At 44.1% G+C, this 15,836-nt stretch overlaps 1 protein-coding gene across 2 annotated transcripts in view; it reads right to left on the bottom strand.

Annotated features, from left to right (window-relative positions):
• The window catches only part of EXOC5 (exocyst complex component 5), a 248,070-nt gene that overhangs the window by 131,554 nt on the left and 100,680 nt on the right, over window positions 1-15,836 (bottom strand). For both annotated transcript variants that reach the window (XM_069638074.1, XM_069638076.1), the window contains exons 8-10: window positions 14,131-14,175; window positions 13,876-14,016; window positions 7,733-7,815 (exon numbers count right to left, since the gene is read on the bottom strand). In XM_069638074.1, coding sequence (XP_069494175.1) covers window positions 7,733-7,815; window positions 13,876-14,016; window positions 14,131-14,175 — 269 coding nt within the window. The remainder of the gene's footprint in view (window positions 1-7,732; window positions 7,816-13,875; window positions 14,017-14,130; window positions 14,176-15,836) is intronic.

A 15,836-nucleotide genomic window follows, 5' to 3' on the forward strand; every position in this document is an offset into this window, starting at 1 on the left:
GTTCCCTTCCCCATGACATAAGTCTTTTCATCAAAAGGTGCAAATAAAAGGTTATCAAACGGCACAAAGCAAAGATCCACGGTGAAAAAACACAAAGTTCCAAACACTTGCAAAACAAAGATCCAACTCCTGTCGTTCACCACAGTTCAAGCAAATGACCCCCCTTCTCTGGATGTTAGAAAGGACTCGCAAATACCAGGGGGAGTGACTCCATTCCCTTGGCTTCTTAAGTATTCCACAATGTTAAGAGGATGTTCCCCCATCTCTTGGTCATCTCTTGGTCTTTCACAAGGTTTCCACTGCAACACCGATGGGTATGCGTCTCTTCCCTGGTCTTCTTAAGTTTCACAACATTAAGAGGAACTCTCCTCTCTTGGCTTCTCTCCCAGGATTCTAGCAAAACCCTAGTTCACTCTCCCGCCAGTTTCTGCTTTCTCTCAGAATTCACAAGGCCAGGAGAACTTCCCCACTCTTGGCTTTTCTCACAATGTTCTTGCTAAACCCTGGTTCACTCTACTGCCAGGTTTTGCTCTTTCCTAGGCTTCACAATGCCAAGAGGACTCACAACCCCCCTCACCCCCTCCACTCCAGGCTTTCTCACAACATTCTAGCAAAATCCTAGTTCACTTTCCTGCTAGGTATTGCTCTTCACAACACAAACCATTATGGGTCCAAGACCCTGGATTTCCCTTCTCTGGGAATCTAGCAGCCCTGGTGCACCAACCTCCCAGGTAATGCCACGAGGAACATCGCTCTGGGTGCACCTCGATTTGACAGGTGGGTCCAAGACCCTCATTTCCCTTCTTTGGGAATGCGGCAGACCTGGTGCACTAACCTCCCAGGTACTGCCACTCAATTTCACACGTGGGTCCCAGACCCGTACTTTCTCATCAATCTGCCTCTCGGCGTCCCGCCCCCCAACAGCCCTCCTCTGGGTGCTTACCGGTCTCTCGCGGCTGTCCTTGGGGCTCTTCTCCCATTCTCGGCATCTCTCGCAGTTTTCAGGCTTTGCTGCGGTTCCCGGTCTTTCTGGTAGGTAAACTGGTCTGCAACCTCTTCTCGCACAAAACAGCTTCCCTGTTCCTTGAGGAAGGGGTTGACCTTGGTTCCACCAGTAAGGAACTCTGCAGCTTCTTCCGGGTCTCGGTACTTCGCAGGCTCTCGAAGGTTACCCTGCTCTCTGGTATGGGTAGGCAAACCGCCCCTTCGCATCAGAACAGTTTTCCTGCTCCTTACTCCTCCAGGGAGGGCATAACAATACTTCAAGGTTTCCCTCTTCTATTTCAACTATAGTTGGACCAATCGGAAGCAGACAACCACGATGTGGTTCTCCGGAGTATTCTTTGTGTCTCTGCTCCTCCTCTTTGACCCAGTACTTGTTCCAAGTTGTCTGGACCGCTCATGCTGGTTCCGCGGGGCACTTAGCATTGCTCTGCACATCATCTTCGTCGCTGTCGTGAGGTTTTCACTCCTCACCAAGTTGTCGGTGCTCTTACTCATCTCAGTCTTTAGAGGTAATCTACTTAGGTAACCATTACTCTTCCTCGTCTCAGTACCTCCTAAGGACTGGGTGTTACCTTAGAGAAGCGTATGAAGTGTGAGGGGAAGATGCATCTTGAGTGGGTGGAGTGCATTTTAGAGGGGATGAGGTATGGGAGACATAATGCATTCTCTCCAAATGGTTGTCCGTAACCTCAAAAGAAGACCCCCTACCCCGCCCCTTTGCAGCAGTGATGATGTCTTGGGCTTTGTCACACAGGTAGACGGTAATCTTTTACATAATCGTATTGCATTTTTATATAGGGCTTCATGCCAGATTCTTCCCACTTCCAAGTGCTGTAATGTACCCAATTTGACATAACCATATTTATTGATCTCACAAAGACCAAGGGCATAGTCGGCGCTCCTGGAGTATTCAAACTTGTAAAATCCAAGTCGGCCACATGTCGGGGGTAATTACTTACCTCACTGAGTTATCCTCTTGGCTGGGACACTTGTGCCCCACCCAAGAGGATAACTCGAGCATTTGTGGAATCATGGTGTTGAGTGCATCTGAATGCACAAGTGAGCCCTGGAGTGCTGTAGTTCTTGCTGCAGCCTCATCTTGCCCCGATCCAGACCTGTGCTCTCTGGCTCAAAGATTGCAGCAGCAGAGACAAATTCACGTTGAGCCCCAGTGGTAACATTTTCTTCCCTACAACTCCGATTTTGACAAATTGAGGCTAATGAGCAGATTCACAGCAGCCTGTGAACTTTGCTACAGTAGTTTATCGATCATAAAGCCCATTTTGGATAAACAATGCCAAGAGTCTCTCTCTATGGAAACTGAAAACAATCAAACTCTTAAGGGCTTGAACAAGAATCTAACCTGTTTCTGGGTAGACAACAGGTGAAGCCCTCCTTGCCTCTTTCAGGGCTTCAAAGCAGGGGTGAACAAGTTTAGCAATAAAAAGAAAGGGGCTTAAATGGGCTTTACTGAAGCGATGAAGGGAGGTTTTCCCCTACCTGTCGAGAGGAGGTTAAAGGATTCTATCAGTGTTCAGAATTTATCAGTATTTATACAAGAGTGAAGTTTTTAGTAAAGCGATTAAAAATCCATAAAATATACTCAAAAAAGCTCCTGGAAGATACCAAGCGCTTTGAGTCATAGACACATCAACTTATGCCACATTTGAACAGCCCAATAACCGATCTTTAAAGCTATTCAACATAAACAGTGTTAGAGAGATTTATCATTTTTATGCTTCACCCCCTCTCCTGGTGAGACCCCCCCAGCACTTTTTGCTGGACTTCTGCACCTTTTTCTTTCCATCCTGAATGAGGGGAGCCTTTTTCCCCTCTCATTCATTCTTATTTGCTCTGACTTTTGGAACTCAGTTTACTATAGTGCCTGAATGGAACCCATTGGGGGGCTGGCTGTCCTGATTGCACAGCCACCCACCCCTTTCTGAAAATGCTGAGAGTTTGCAGAGGAGACTGTGGGAAAACTGAATAAAAGGTGAGGTTCCGGAGGTGAAAAGGCAAGTCTACCACTGGAATAGAAGAACCGAAGCAGAAGACAACCAGAGATGCCTGCAGACACTTCCAATCAAAGTGAAGCGACTACTGCTGTCCTGACCCCATTTTCTAAATCGACAGAGCGCAAAAGAGGACGGCTCCATCCCTTCGGCTGGTGGTACCAACTAGCCCCGAGACGAACTACAAATTGAGCCATCTCTCGAGGTGTTGTGCCTTTCCAGAGCTGCCGACCATTAATACCAGGAGACCTGTAAGCCATTTGCAGTGCAACGTCTTTGCGAGGCCAATTTCGTCCAGAACTTTGGCGAGCTCCAGTTGGACATACAGTGGCACGATCCGACTCATCTAAGTCCCATCACTAGAGTACTGGACTTCAGAAGCGAAGAAGATCGACAGGGTGAAAATCGTCCTTTGTTGGTGCCGACATAAAAAGACACCAAAACTGCAGACTGACCAAGGAGACTGAAGAAAACCGTACCAAGGGTCCTCTCTCTCGAGAGAGACTGCTGCTCAGACATCCCATTCAGAGTCCTTCCTTTCGTTACCAGACTGAGGAATCGGGAGATCGGGTCCGTGACTGCTTTTAAGGACAGTTTTTCTTAAGTCCAATTAAGGGCTTGGTAAAACCATACAACTGAGACAGTACAAAACTACAATCTTAGAATAAGGCTGCACCACCTGAGTATTTGATAGCGCAGACGGCACAGCCAGGCTTATCTTAGGAGGGAGAGAGGGCTGTAGGAAAGTACAAAGAACCTGTAGCATACAAATGGTTCAAAAGAACCACACCTAGAAGTATTATACAAAATACAAGTTTATTATAAATACAAATAGGCCATGGTAAACCTTGGTGAGTAAGTACTTTGTCATAGAAACACAAACACAATATAAAAACACAACACAATACTTAAGGTACACAGACCAAAGCATAGACCTTGTTCAGAATAACTAACAGTATTTTTAGGCAAGTCAGACCTAATCACACATATTTAGAATAGAATAGAATACACCTATTCAGTGGGCGTAAAACCACAAGTTACTTTTAGATGACTTGCAGTAATGGAAGGGTAGTAGACTATAAGTCATGCAGTGCCACTCAGTTAAGAAATCACATAGTAAACCAACCCTGTTACCAGGATACTTTTCTGAAAAGTGGAACACAAATTCATGGAATGGTATAAACCTACAACTACATTCAGGAAAGCACACAGCTATACCAGGTAATTAAGACCTTTTGGTGTAATATACGGTATTGTCCAATTTGACCTAATGCCAATTTGACCTACTCCCATTTGACTGCATCTTTTTGGCCTAATTCGGTAGGTCAAATGGTACACTTTAATTACAAAATATTTGTGGGGTAAGGGAATAGGTTCAGGTGGGGGTAAGTCGGGGGGGGGGGTAAGGTACGGGGGTGTCCCTCTGTAGTAGGTAAAAGAAATTAGGTCAATATAATTAGGCCAAATTAGGTCACGTTTTTTTAGATCAAACAACCCATATCCTAATTCACAATTGCAGTTGCTTTTCAGATCCGTGGAACACAGATTGAGATAAGCAATATCTCTCTAACTTATTTTAGGATGGCAAAAGGCAGACCAAGGTTAGTAAAACCCACAATACATGTATTAAGAATTGCACACAACTATTCAAGGTAAGTAAAACCCAAAGCAGACATTGTAGACAGGCTATAGAGCAGGTCAGGGGAAGCAAGACCCAGTTGGTACACGTATATACATTCTGAAAGAAATAGTTAGATGAAGCAAACAGCATTACTTTTGGGAAGTAGGGAAACCAATTCACAGGTAAGTAAAATAAACATATATATACTTTTCAGAATGGCAAAATACATTCAAATGATAGTAAGAACTTGTCTAACTATTCATATTTCGAGTGACCGTTACCAAACCAACTCTATTATAAGTAACTTACTTAATATGTGTTGCATTTACTAGGCAAAAGACTCAAACCTTATAAGTCCTTCCCTATTCTTGGAGCAGGAGTGTTCTCAGTGGCAGGAGGGGATCACTAGATCTCTAGTGGCCAACAGACAGGTCAGGCTAGGCACAGATGTAGCAAAAGTCAGAGTTCCTGAGGAAAGCTGTTCAGAACAAGTAAGTATTTTACTTTAGAGTAGCAAAACGGTTCCAGGGACTTCAGAGAAGACACCCTAGAGGGACTCAAGCAATAAGGCTGGGTGAACTGGATGAGAGGACTCCCAATCACATTTATCACCCCGAAAGCTTCACAGGAATCACAAAAGGCTTAAGGTAAGTAATACCCCAGCCAACACAGTACCTCAGCACCAAAGAAGAGTTTGCAGCTGGACATCTTCAGGATCTGCAGCCAAAAATCTGGTCGATGAATTCCTTGTTGTGAAGACTGAAGACAGGACACTGGAAGGGAATTTACATCAGAGATCAACAGGGAAGACTCCAGGCGAGTGTTTCTTCGTGGCTGGATCAGGTCTGTGGTTTTGGAGCCCTTTACAGGAGTCCGGAGAAGACGTTGCTAACCTGGACCAGCACTCTAGTAAGGGGACTTCCAAGGATTCAAATCAAGCCATCAGATGTTCAGAAGGATGCCACCAAAGTTTCAGCGAGATTCGGAATTTGGAAGACTGTGCACCGTGTACTGGCTCGAGGTGCCAGGGTATTGGGGTATTGGAGCCCGGCAAGGTCAACACATGCCAAAGGATGGCCCAAAATGCATGTCTTCTTGAGTCCAGTGGGTCTCACCAGGCTCTGAGTCGTGGTTGTCCTTTTCGGGATCCCAAGGTAGCTTGGAAGGAGGGTTAACACCAGGCTCCAGTTAGACAGCAGGTTGTCTGCTCGCTGGAAATCGCTACCGCTGTTTCTTCATCTTCCTCTTCAGTTTCAGCTCCAGTGGTCAGCAGCTTCCAGATTCAGAGTTTTTATCAGGAACTACAACACAACTTTTGCATTCTCTCCCTGCATTTTACAGCAAGGGGCGGTCTGGTCTGGCTGTCCAATCAGGGCATCCAGCCCCCCCCCACTGGGAGTTGGTTCCTTTCTGGTAAGGTGAAAGACAAAGGGCTGCAGAGTTTTGGACTCCTGCCTCTATTCCTGCCTTCTCAGACACTCTGGAGCCTGGGGCAGGGAATTCAAAGGATTTGCACCCAAGACAAAACTTCCACTGAGGTCTTTCCCACCTAGAATGTCAGGAGGGAGTCCCAAAAACAGCAAGCACACAAGAAATGGCAAAAAAAGAAGGAGCCCACCATTTTAGCAAAATGGTAGCCCTTCTGTGCATTACCGAGGCTGAATTAACAGCCTGCGAGTAATTAAGACTAAATGTCAGAAGGGTAAAACCACTGCCACAAGCTATTCATTTAAACTCGCAATTGTAACACAATGTTACCAGTTAAGTAAGAAAGGGGATAGATTGTATCCCCTCAGTACTCCACATAAGGTGGGGTGCTGGCTCACTTATACAACATTTTTAAAAGGGATGAAGTAGTTCACCCAAGTACATGAAAGAGAAATTAACAGGGAAGCCAAAGAGAAATTAACAGGGACGCCCAAAGGGGCAACCCAGCCTAAGCCCAAACGTTATTGGAAACTTTAACTGAAACCATACACTATGGAGAGACATAAAAAGGTCACCCATAAAAGGAGTAAAAGGCTAGGTGAGGGGGGGGGGGAGGAGAGGAAATTCCCACTCACCGAGGGACAAGGTAAAATAGTTACAAGTCCAAGCAAAAAGGTTCTGGGGTTGACACAGGTCTGCAAGATTTAGCATAATTATGAAAATCTTACCCAACACTGCTGCACAGAGGAGAACCCAGCTGCGAGCCTTTCTTCTAAGCTAGGGTACTGTGGGGTGAAAGGTATACAACTTAACTTGAATGAGAAGTCGTTCCAGAGTGACCGAGTGTGTGAAGAGATATCCAGGGTGTCCACTCTTCCTCCTCCCCAGGCTTGCCAGCATGTGCCCCTTTAGGGAATCCTTTTGCAGTAGGGTGCCCCTTGCTGTGTTATATTGCCAAGTAACTTCTCCTAGAGACTGAAAATATCCTGAGGAATGTTTGCTGTTCTGCTACCTAATACTTTGGATCCACTCCTACACTGTCTTCTTCGTATAGTTAGGGTTTGGACTTTTAATAGGTTAGTCTGAAAAGTGCCTCTAGAACATTAAGCTCTGCTGTTGTGTGATTAACCAACCTTTTTCCTGCCTAAAAGACTTATGTGGTTTTGTTAACTAAATACAATTACTGTATATCTATGAAGTAATGTGAGTGTGCGGTAGTACCAATAATACGGTGAAACTGACAGTGTCAAACTAAGAATTGTAGCTGCAAGCAACTACCATTGAAGCAACTGCCTAGAAAAAGTATTAAGGATTCCTGTGTGTCTGAAATAAATCTACATTCCTTGTGTAAATATAATAAATGCATATTTTAATATAACAGTTTATGTGCGTTTCTTTGGACTATTGTACTTACTGGGTTCAGTGTACTTACCTACAGCTCACATCGTCGTCCTACGATACGCCTGGCTGCTCTGCCATTCTACCAAAATTCTTTGGGTAGTACAGACTTATACTAAGAGTTGAGGACCTGCATGCCAAGGGATAGTTTTATGAAGTCTTACCCTCATCAAGTGGACTTTAGGAAACTCCCCTCACAGACTGTTCATTTGTTAACAATGGATGCAATGGTTTAGGTTTTCTTGAAAACAAATTGAATCAACCCTACCTCGTGTAAAGGTCATACAGGTTCTTGAGGTATTGCTCTGCATCGGACTTTCGACAATCTTCCAAAAGATCCTTCACAAAAGTCTGTAAGAGTCAAAGAGATGCAATACACAGATCAGCATGGAGGCGCTGGTGTTGTGAAAGGCGATGAGCATACAGAGTAATGACGTGCAAGCAAAAATAAAAACCCCAAATGTATAACCCTTCTGCCCTTACTACCTTACTACAACAGCATCAATGGGCAATACCGGAATCAGTACCAAAGTTAAACAGTGAAGACAAGTTAAAGCACCCTCTATCTGTGGCAGTCCTCAAAACCCTAAAATTACAGTGGACCAGTAGGGGATTCCAGGTCAATCACAGTAGAATTTAGGGAACTGTTGTGAATAGGATGTTGATTTAAATCTTACTTTTGTTTTAGCACAATTCAATCTGTGGGCATCCTACAAAGCATTAGATGTGCAGGACGGGCCTGCAAGTATGTGATGCTGCCACGTACCTGTGGCTCCATTTGTGCAAACTGCACCTCTGGCCATGGGCTTCTACAGGCATATGTGTAACCACCCCTGCAATTACTCTAGTCACATGACTACCTCTTAAGAGTACGTAAGAATGTTACTTCCCTGTAACCATAGTTCCCCAGAGTAGGTATGTTTCATATTCAATGTTTTAAAAAAATTCCCCGTCCCCAAACTGGAAATCCCAAGGAGATATTGAAAACCACCTGCCAGTGAGGCTTAAAAGGGTAAGCGCCAGGCCCTAAGAGTCAAATCAACTCCATCTTTCCAGAATAAAAATTGGCACAACCTCTTTGAATACAGAAAATCTTAAATGAGTAATTTAAATAGTCAGTGGTCATCCTGAAAACCCAGTGTGATTGAGGCTCTTGAGGAATGGACATGTACACCTGCGTGCTAAAGAACTCAGATGAATGTAAAACTGAAGAGCCTTGGACCTTCAAAGGGAACGCATGGCCGTCACCCGTGACAGAGATAACAGACACTGCAGAATTGTAGTTACAGGTAAGTAGTATTCTTCTGCAACATTGGATAGAATCAGAGGCTTTGAAAGATTAAGAAGCAATCATCAAAGAATGCACACTATAATCACCTCACAAATCTTCAAGATTACTTTTTCAAAGATGGTGTCTACTTTAGGTAAATAGCACCGTCCAATCAGAATATGAGCGCTCTGCTGACCACCTGATTGGGCAGCCATCTCTCTACTTCAGTGCCTGGCTTGGGGAAGAACAGTGGCATGAAGATTTACATATAAGCCTGTGAACACTTTGTAAAAAGGAAGGAGCGGTAGGAAGGTAGAATTTTGCCTTGTGACACGTTTTAAGAGATTTGACCAAAGTCCTATCTGTGATAAGTCTTTAGAAAGCCTATCTTGGATGAAAGGGTTTTAGCCTGAACTACTCAAAGGTTTGGTGGCAATAGCTGAGCAGCCAGGCTTAGTCTAGGAGGGATGAGGGCTACAGGGAGGCACAAAGTACTCTGGGCATACACTTAGTTCAAGGAAACACTTACACACTAGAAGTTATATAAAAATAAACATTTATTTTATATACACTAAAGCTTGTACCTTTTAAGTAAGGTAAGTATTATCACACAGTAGCATTAAACACAGAATATGCAATATCAAAAGGATAAAAGATACTTCAGAAAACTTAACCCAAAAGTGTTACAAACTTCTGAAACAAGTATGCAAACCGTAGACCAACTTGTATCACTTTACTTACCTCCTACTTAACCAATCTTAGAAGTCCAGCCGTATTCTAGATGAGTCTCACAGAGGAAGTGGGGGTCGAGTGATGAAGGGCAAAAGAAGTAAAGCAGGTAAGCAGCAAACAAGGCAGAGTCAATGAAGAGTTATTGAAGTTTACAGTTAAGTAGCAGAAGATTTGAGTAAAGAGCACAAAGGGTTGTCCACCCCAATGAAGCTCAATGTAGGTCTAGGAGGGGATGCAAGCGACAGCTTAACTGCAACCCTGTGAAGCACAGGAACTACAAAGCAGGCCCCAGATAAGTACTATGGGCTGAACAGTACCTTATCAGTGAAGAAGCTTGTGCAGCATGACGGTCCTCAAGGAGAAGTGATAGCAGACCCTGGTTCAGCCCTCTTCGTCTTGGCGATTTAAAGTACTTGCAATGGATCTGGTGGTTGCTCTCGCGTAGTTGGACGCCCAACAGAATATCTTCACAGCACTGGCTCGTTAGCACCTTCTTCAAGGCTCGGTTGAAGGGCGGCTGTCGCTCTGTAGACTTGCAAAGTTTCAGATGGAACTGTACTTCGGTTGACGTTTCACCTCAAAATGGCAGAGGACTCAGGGTATTAGTGAATCGTGGGCCATGGGGGACGCAGCTCTTCCAGAGAGGGTGCAAAATGCAGTTAGTCTCGGGACTGGTTAGGCCCCCCAGTCCAAAGGAGGAAGTCGTCCACTTCGGGGCTTACCTGTCATTCAGAGGTTGAGGTCGGGACTGCGGTAGTTACTAGGATGGCTCTGGTGGTCACTGGAAGTGGCTGCGGATGTCCTTCTACGGATCTTCAGTTCCAGTGGACGACTGAGTTTCTGCTCCAGGACCCTTATCTTTTATGCAGGAAAACTAGCTGAGCGCTCTAATCACCAGACATGCATCATTCAAACTTGGGGGTGACTGTCCAATATGACCTACCTACATTTTCACCATAATCACAAGCTAAACATTGACTTGTCCCATAGCTTTCTATAAACCATCTTTTCGGAACTTCTAAAACGCCCTAGAATTACTTAAGACATGTACTTACCTGTATATCCTCACTGCAAACTTATTTCTATGGCGATTCAGGAGTTTTTGTATTTATAAAATTTTATATAGCGCTTTAAGCCAAAACATTAAAGTATTCAGTTGAGCTTCACTACCTACCGGCTATTTTATGTGTGTGTGTAAAAACGTGCTTCTTGTTCTTAAAAATCTTTCTACAGAAATGAAGAAAAAACACTATTAACCTGCTGTGACAAATCCTTGGATGTCAATACTCCGAGGGGGTGCCCCTTCCCATACGGCCAGGGAGGTGAGGCTGCTACCAGAATGTCTCCCTGGGGGTGGTACTCAGTGGGAGGATCTCATGGGGAGAGACTCCCCCTCCAGGGACAAGGACGAACATCTAAGGGAAACACGGTATAATACCCCTCACCCAACATCCTGTAAATCCCAGTCATACCTAACCAACCCATGCACCTATGTAGGTCCATAGACTTGACACTAAGATGAGGAAGAACATGGGCTACCCAAGGTAGAGTGATGATAGAAGTACTGGGTCGAGAAGGAGGCGTAGAGGAATAAATCTCGAAGGGCCAAAGACATTGAAGAGGGACTCAAAACAGACTGCCAACCAGCCGATATAAAAATAGGCAAAGGACTACACCAGCACGAGATGCAGTCCAGCCTGGGAAGTTCAAGGAGAAGACACCAAGGAAGCTGTGAGCAGTCCGATCCCAAAGTCCAGAAGGTGGAGAGGAAAGGAAAACCTTGACCCGGTGGCATGCAAGAGGTCCAAGGTATAGTTGGACGCTGGAGAGCAGTAGCATGACTCGAAGCGGGTGGACCGAATGGTCACAGAACACCACCGTGACTGTCAGCAACAACATGCAGCAGAGCAACGCAAGAGCACACCGAGAAAGAAGAGGTAGCGCGTACCAAGACACGAACCGCTGTCCGGAACCATCGAAAGCTCCCAGGAAGCAGGTAACAGGAGTAAAAGGAAGTCCCGGTGAATACTGGGTGTGACAGAAGTTAAACATAAAGAGTGCCTCGGGAATCATCTTGCTCGGCAGTGGTTGGTTACATACCGCTACTGAAGATAACCATAATAAAGAAGGCCTCAGGAGTCATCTTCTTAGGCACAGTGGTTGGTCGCAAACCATCACAATTGGATCTTTACTGTGCTGAGACAGGGATGGGGAAGGGAGTCATTCACCCTGGTGTTATGAACTGTAAAGTAGAGCCTGAGAGGGGGAGTCATTCCCTGGGTGTTGTGAATTGTGCTGGGAACGGCTAGGGGAAGGGAGTAATTCCCCCTGGTGGTGTGAACCGGGAAAGCAAAGCTAAAGAAGGCCAGGAGAAGGGAGTCATTCTCCTGGCAATTGAACCTGCAAGGCGGATCAAACCAGTGGTCCAGGTGAAGGGATTCATTCCCCCTGCGATACAAGTATTTAACTTTCTGATGCAGTGTGTTAGAGGACCAGCACACCTTGAAGTACTAAAACTAGGAGAAGTGAGTTATTCGCCCTGGGGTATAACTTTCAACCAGAACTGTGCCAGCCAGTCCAGGATGAGCGAGTCATTCTCCTGGACCAAGTACTTTGGTACAACTGTTTAGTTTAGCTACAAGTGTAAGGGACACAGATCAGGACATGTTGACACAGGACAGTGGACTCTTAAGTTACTTAGACAGCCTGACAAACCCATTAGCATTGTAGTTGAGGCAGGCAAACCCCTCTTTCAATTAGAGAAAGTTAGGTTTTCTCTTTATGCGGATTTCAAATAAAAGTCTATAACCCCAAACATGCCACCTGTGTGATAGTCTCCTCCTCCTGCACCCTTACACTGCATAATCTTTTTCTTACTTGTTTTACATGTGGGTTGGGTCTTTTAGAAGGCCCTTCATTGTTTTTTGATACGTGTATTATTTGAAAGTACACATCTTTCTGTGGCTATTTCTAAAATAAATATTCATTTATTAAACAAAGGAGTATATTTTCCTTTAATTATCCTACACTTTCTTTCTTAGGCTCCAGTTTGGTACCAGATTGAGTGGACTTTTCCCTCATCTTGGTAAAAACCTGTGTTACGGATGCCCAAGGGAGCACATTAAATAGAAAGAATTGGCTATGTGTTTCAAATCTGAAGAACTGATGAGGGGGAGCCCAGACCGGAATGTGCAGAATTGCCTCCTGCAGATCCCGAGTGCACAGCTAATCCCCTCATTTAATGCAGAGCTAGTGTGTGCAGGAGTAGCTATCTTGTATTTGGCAGAAAGAAGTTGAGGTCCGAAGGCCCAGAGTGGCTCTCAGCCCCTACCCTTGCCCTCCATCAGAACCACCAAGAAACAGTAGTAGTAGTGGTGGTGGGCATGGCTGCAAACGCACATCGGCACATTTTATTTACCTGATGCTTTGTAATATGCAAGAAAAAGGAACAGGGTGATGGAACACACAGGGTTATGCATACAGCCAAGGGGGCACCTATCTCTCAAACATGCCAAGCAAAAACAGCACTATGAAGAAATCTGGATGTTTACGTTTAATAATATGATGGACCCTATACTTTCTTCCCCAGTGTTTGTGATGAATTATTAGTATAGGCTACAGAGATATCGATCCACCCAAGCAAGAGAATACACATTTTACATTTCTCAAATATGGTTCAGAATCCATTATTTAATTCAGTAAATAGTACCATTTATGGATTTATATATGAACTAACATTGTTTTCGCCCATTTCCATCAATGCAATCTGTTGCTCAAGACAACAAAACTCTGTACAGCAAGACTCTGTACAATGTTCACAATGGCTAGACAGTCTTTTTTAACGATACTTGTATGTGTGTGTGTTGGCCTTGCGAATGGCCAGAGAGGGAAACACGTGTTGGCAGGCAGTTACACATACACACAACCATATTGCTTTCAGAAAAGTTTCTGTAATTATTATTGCTCATTAACCTTACAATGAAATTGAATTACACTTTATCAAGGTTTCGCTAAAAACGGATGTAGAATTTGGACCTGTTCCTTCTAGTATAGTTACATTTCAGTGGTGCAGGGTGGAATGTCACTAGCTGCTCTCACATGCCTGTTCCTTTGATATTGTGCCTAGAGTTGAAACCCCATCTACTATATACACAGATATTGGGGCAAGTGGCTTTTGGTTCAAGCCAATGCTTCTACTATTAGACAATAGGAAAGTGCATGAGCGTGGTCATGCATGCACTAACTTATTAACGCAGGGAAAATATGCTATCCATGGGGTAGGAAGAACATTCCAAGGTTAATTTAAGGTAAACATTGATTCACAATGAAGGGTTCAGTTAGTAGCATTGCTTTCAAATGGCAAAAACCATTAAGAGGCACCAATGTTTAAATACGGTCATACAAAATACCTGAAGTTTGACTTCAAATACGTTTTGGATAAGCTTGGCCAATACAGTCTCTGGGCTGCTGAAGATATCTCCAACTTGCTCGTTCACACGCTGACAGAGTACGGCTGAATCTTCAAATATGTCATTCCTCATGTATGCACCCTAGAAAGGAAGACATCTTTATCAAGAACTGTAAGAAATTGTCAAATACCAACTCTATACAGTCAGCAGTGCCTGCCGCCAGCACGCTACAGGAACGTTCACTTACAAGCTTACCTCCTGACACTGCTTTATGTACACGTCAACGCAGTGAGAGTAGCCCTAGAAAAAGAACACCATAACAGCATTATTACAATTACTTAAAATTAAGAGAATGCAACAATAAAGACCTTTTTGGGATTAGCATTTGAAAACAGACAGCTTCCAATTAAAAGCACAGTGTATTTTAACTTACAGTCAATCTTTTCAATCAATTTGAAAGTTCGGCAAATATGTCAAAACCATGCTGTATAAACATTAAAAGGAAAAAGGGCATGGTTTACCAAGTCCCTTTACCTTTAATGGTGAGTGTTTTTCTATTTAAAACGCCATGACTGTGTGGGTGAGTCTGCATACCTGTCCGCTACACCATTTTACCAAGTGATCATCAGGAATAAAGCAATTTCTGATATGGTCAATATCTTTGTCAAATGCTCAAGGTACAAATCGAATATAAAAAACCTACTGCACAGGGTACATTCCCACTCTGTACTTGATGGGTCAAGGCATCCGGCACAGGTCCAAACACTAGAAACCCTACAGACAACCACCAGAGTAGCCACCTTGACTTCCCAAAAAAAAAAAACACGTAAGGAGCAGAAAGACTCCCAGCTGAAAATAGAAAAAAATGTATATATAGGGGCCTGCTTCCCAGTTGTTCCATCATACTAGCAGAGCAGTGCCACAAGAAGGAGCACTAATTTCTGTCCTAGAAGTTTACACTTCACACCCGCCATGGGCTAGGGATAATGAACTCTTGGCGAGTATGAAAGGTGTGCCGACTCAGTGCCTGTGGAGATCAGAGAGCGGGAGCAACTGTTTATGGATGGCTACTAGAATGCAACTTGAAATGTTTACCCCAGATGATAATCTTGCTACCTGTTTAGTGTTTAAAGAGGAACTTTAAAGGCTAAATGCATGGTTTAATCTGCATGAATCACTAGGTAAAAAGAATCAATGAAGATAATTGGTTTTAGAGTTTGAATAGATTTTTACGTACCTAAAAAAACTCCCATTAGGAATGGGAATTACCATTGTACTCGCCACCTCAAAAATTGGAAATAAAATACAGCCACTTCAAAACTTTATCTGTAGCCCAATCCTATTACTACACTCTCACTGTTGCAGTATGCACGCCTGGCCATCTTAGAGGTGTCCTGGGCAAGTACAGACGAGAGTGTGCATCTTTAGTGCCATTACACCTTTTAGTGCTGTTCAGCTCTCCGAATAAAGTACAGTATACGTTTAGAAACTATATATTCAGCTTTACACTTCCATCTGCTGAAGTATTTTCATTTAGTTAAAACCCTCTACATTTGTTTTATGTACTGGTTTCAGTCCAATACTGTACATACCATACTGACGCGCTTATCACAATCACATCATCAGTGAAGGGCTATTGTGGAGTGCTCTTAAAGGGGACATTGGAGTCCAAGCAACTATTTAGCAATCAACCCAAGTAACTGATGCCACCTGAATACTGGCGATCACTCAATTAGCGCTCTGGCCAAGTCCTTTTTCTGGAGAATGACCTTGTTGGCACTGTGGATGGCTCAGATTGCCACATGCATTTTTTTCAGATGCATAGCTTTTACGTGCGTCAGGGCCCCCTGGCTTACACCTATAAAAAAAGCAAAATGTTCCTCGTCTGGGGCTAGGGCCAGGATGTCTAAAAAAGGAAACTGGGGTGACCAGCCAGGAATTGTCCATGTTGGAGGGGTCAC

The sequence above is a fragment of the Ambystoma mexicanum genome, chromosome 14 (genome assembly GCF_040938575.1).
Source record: "Ambystoma mexicanum isolate Mex_15411 chromosome 14, UKY_AmexF1_1, whole genome shotgun sequence".
In the NCBI taxonomy this organism is placed as follows: Eukaryota; Metazoa; Chordata; class Amphibia; order Caudata; family Ambystomatidae; genus Ambystoma; species Ambystoma mexicanum.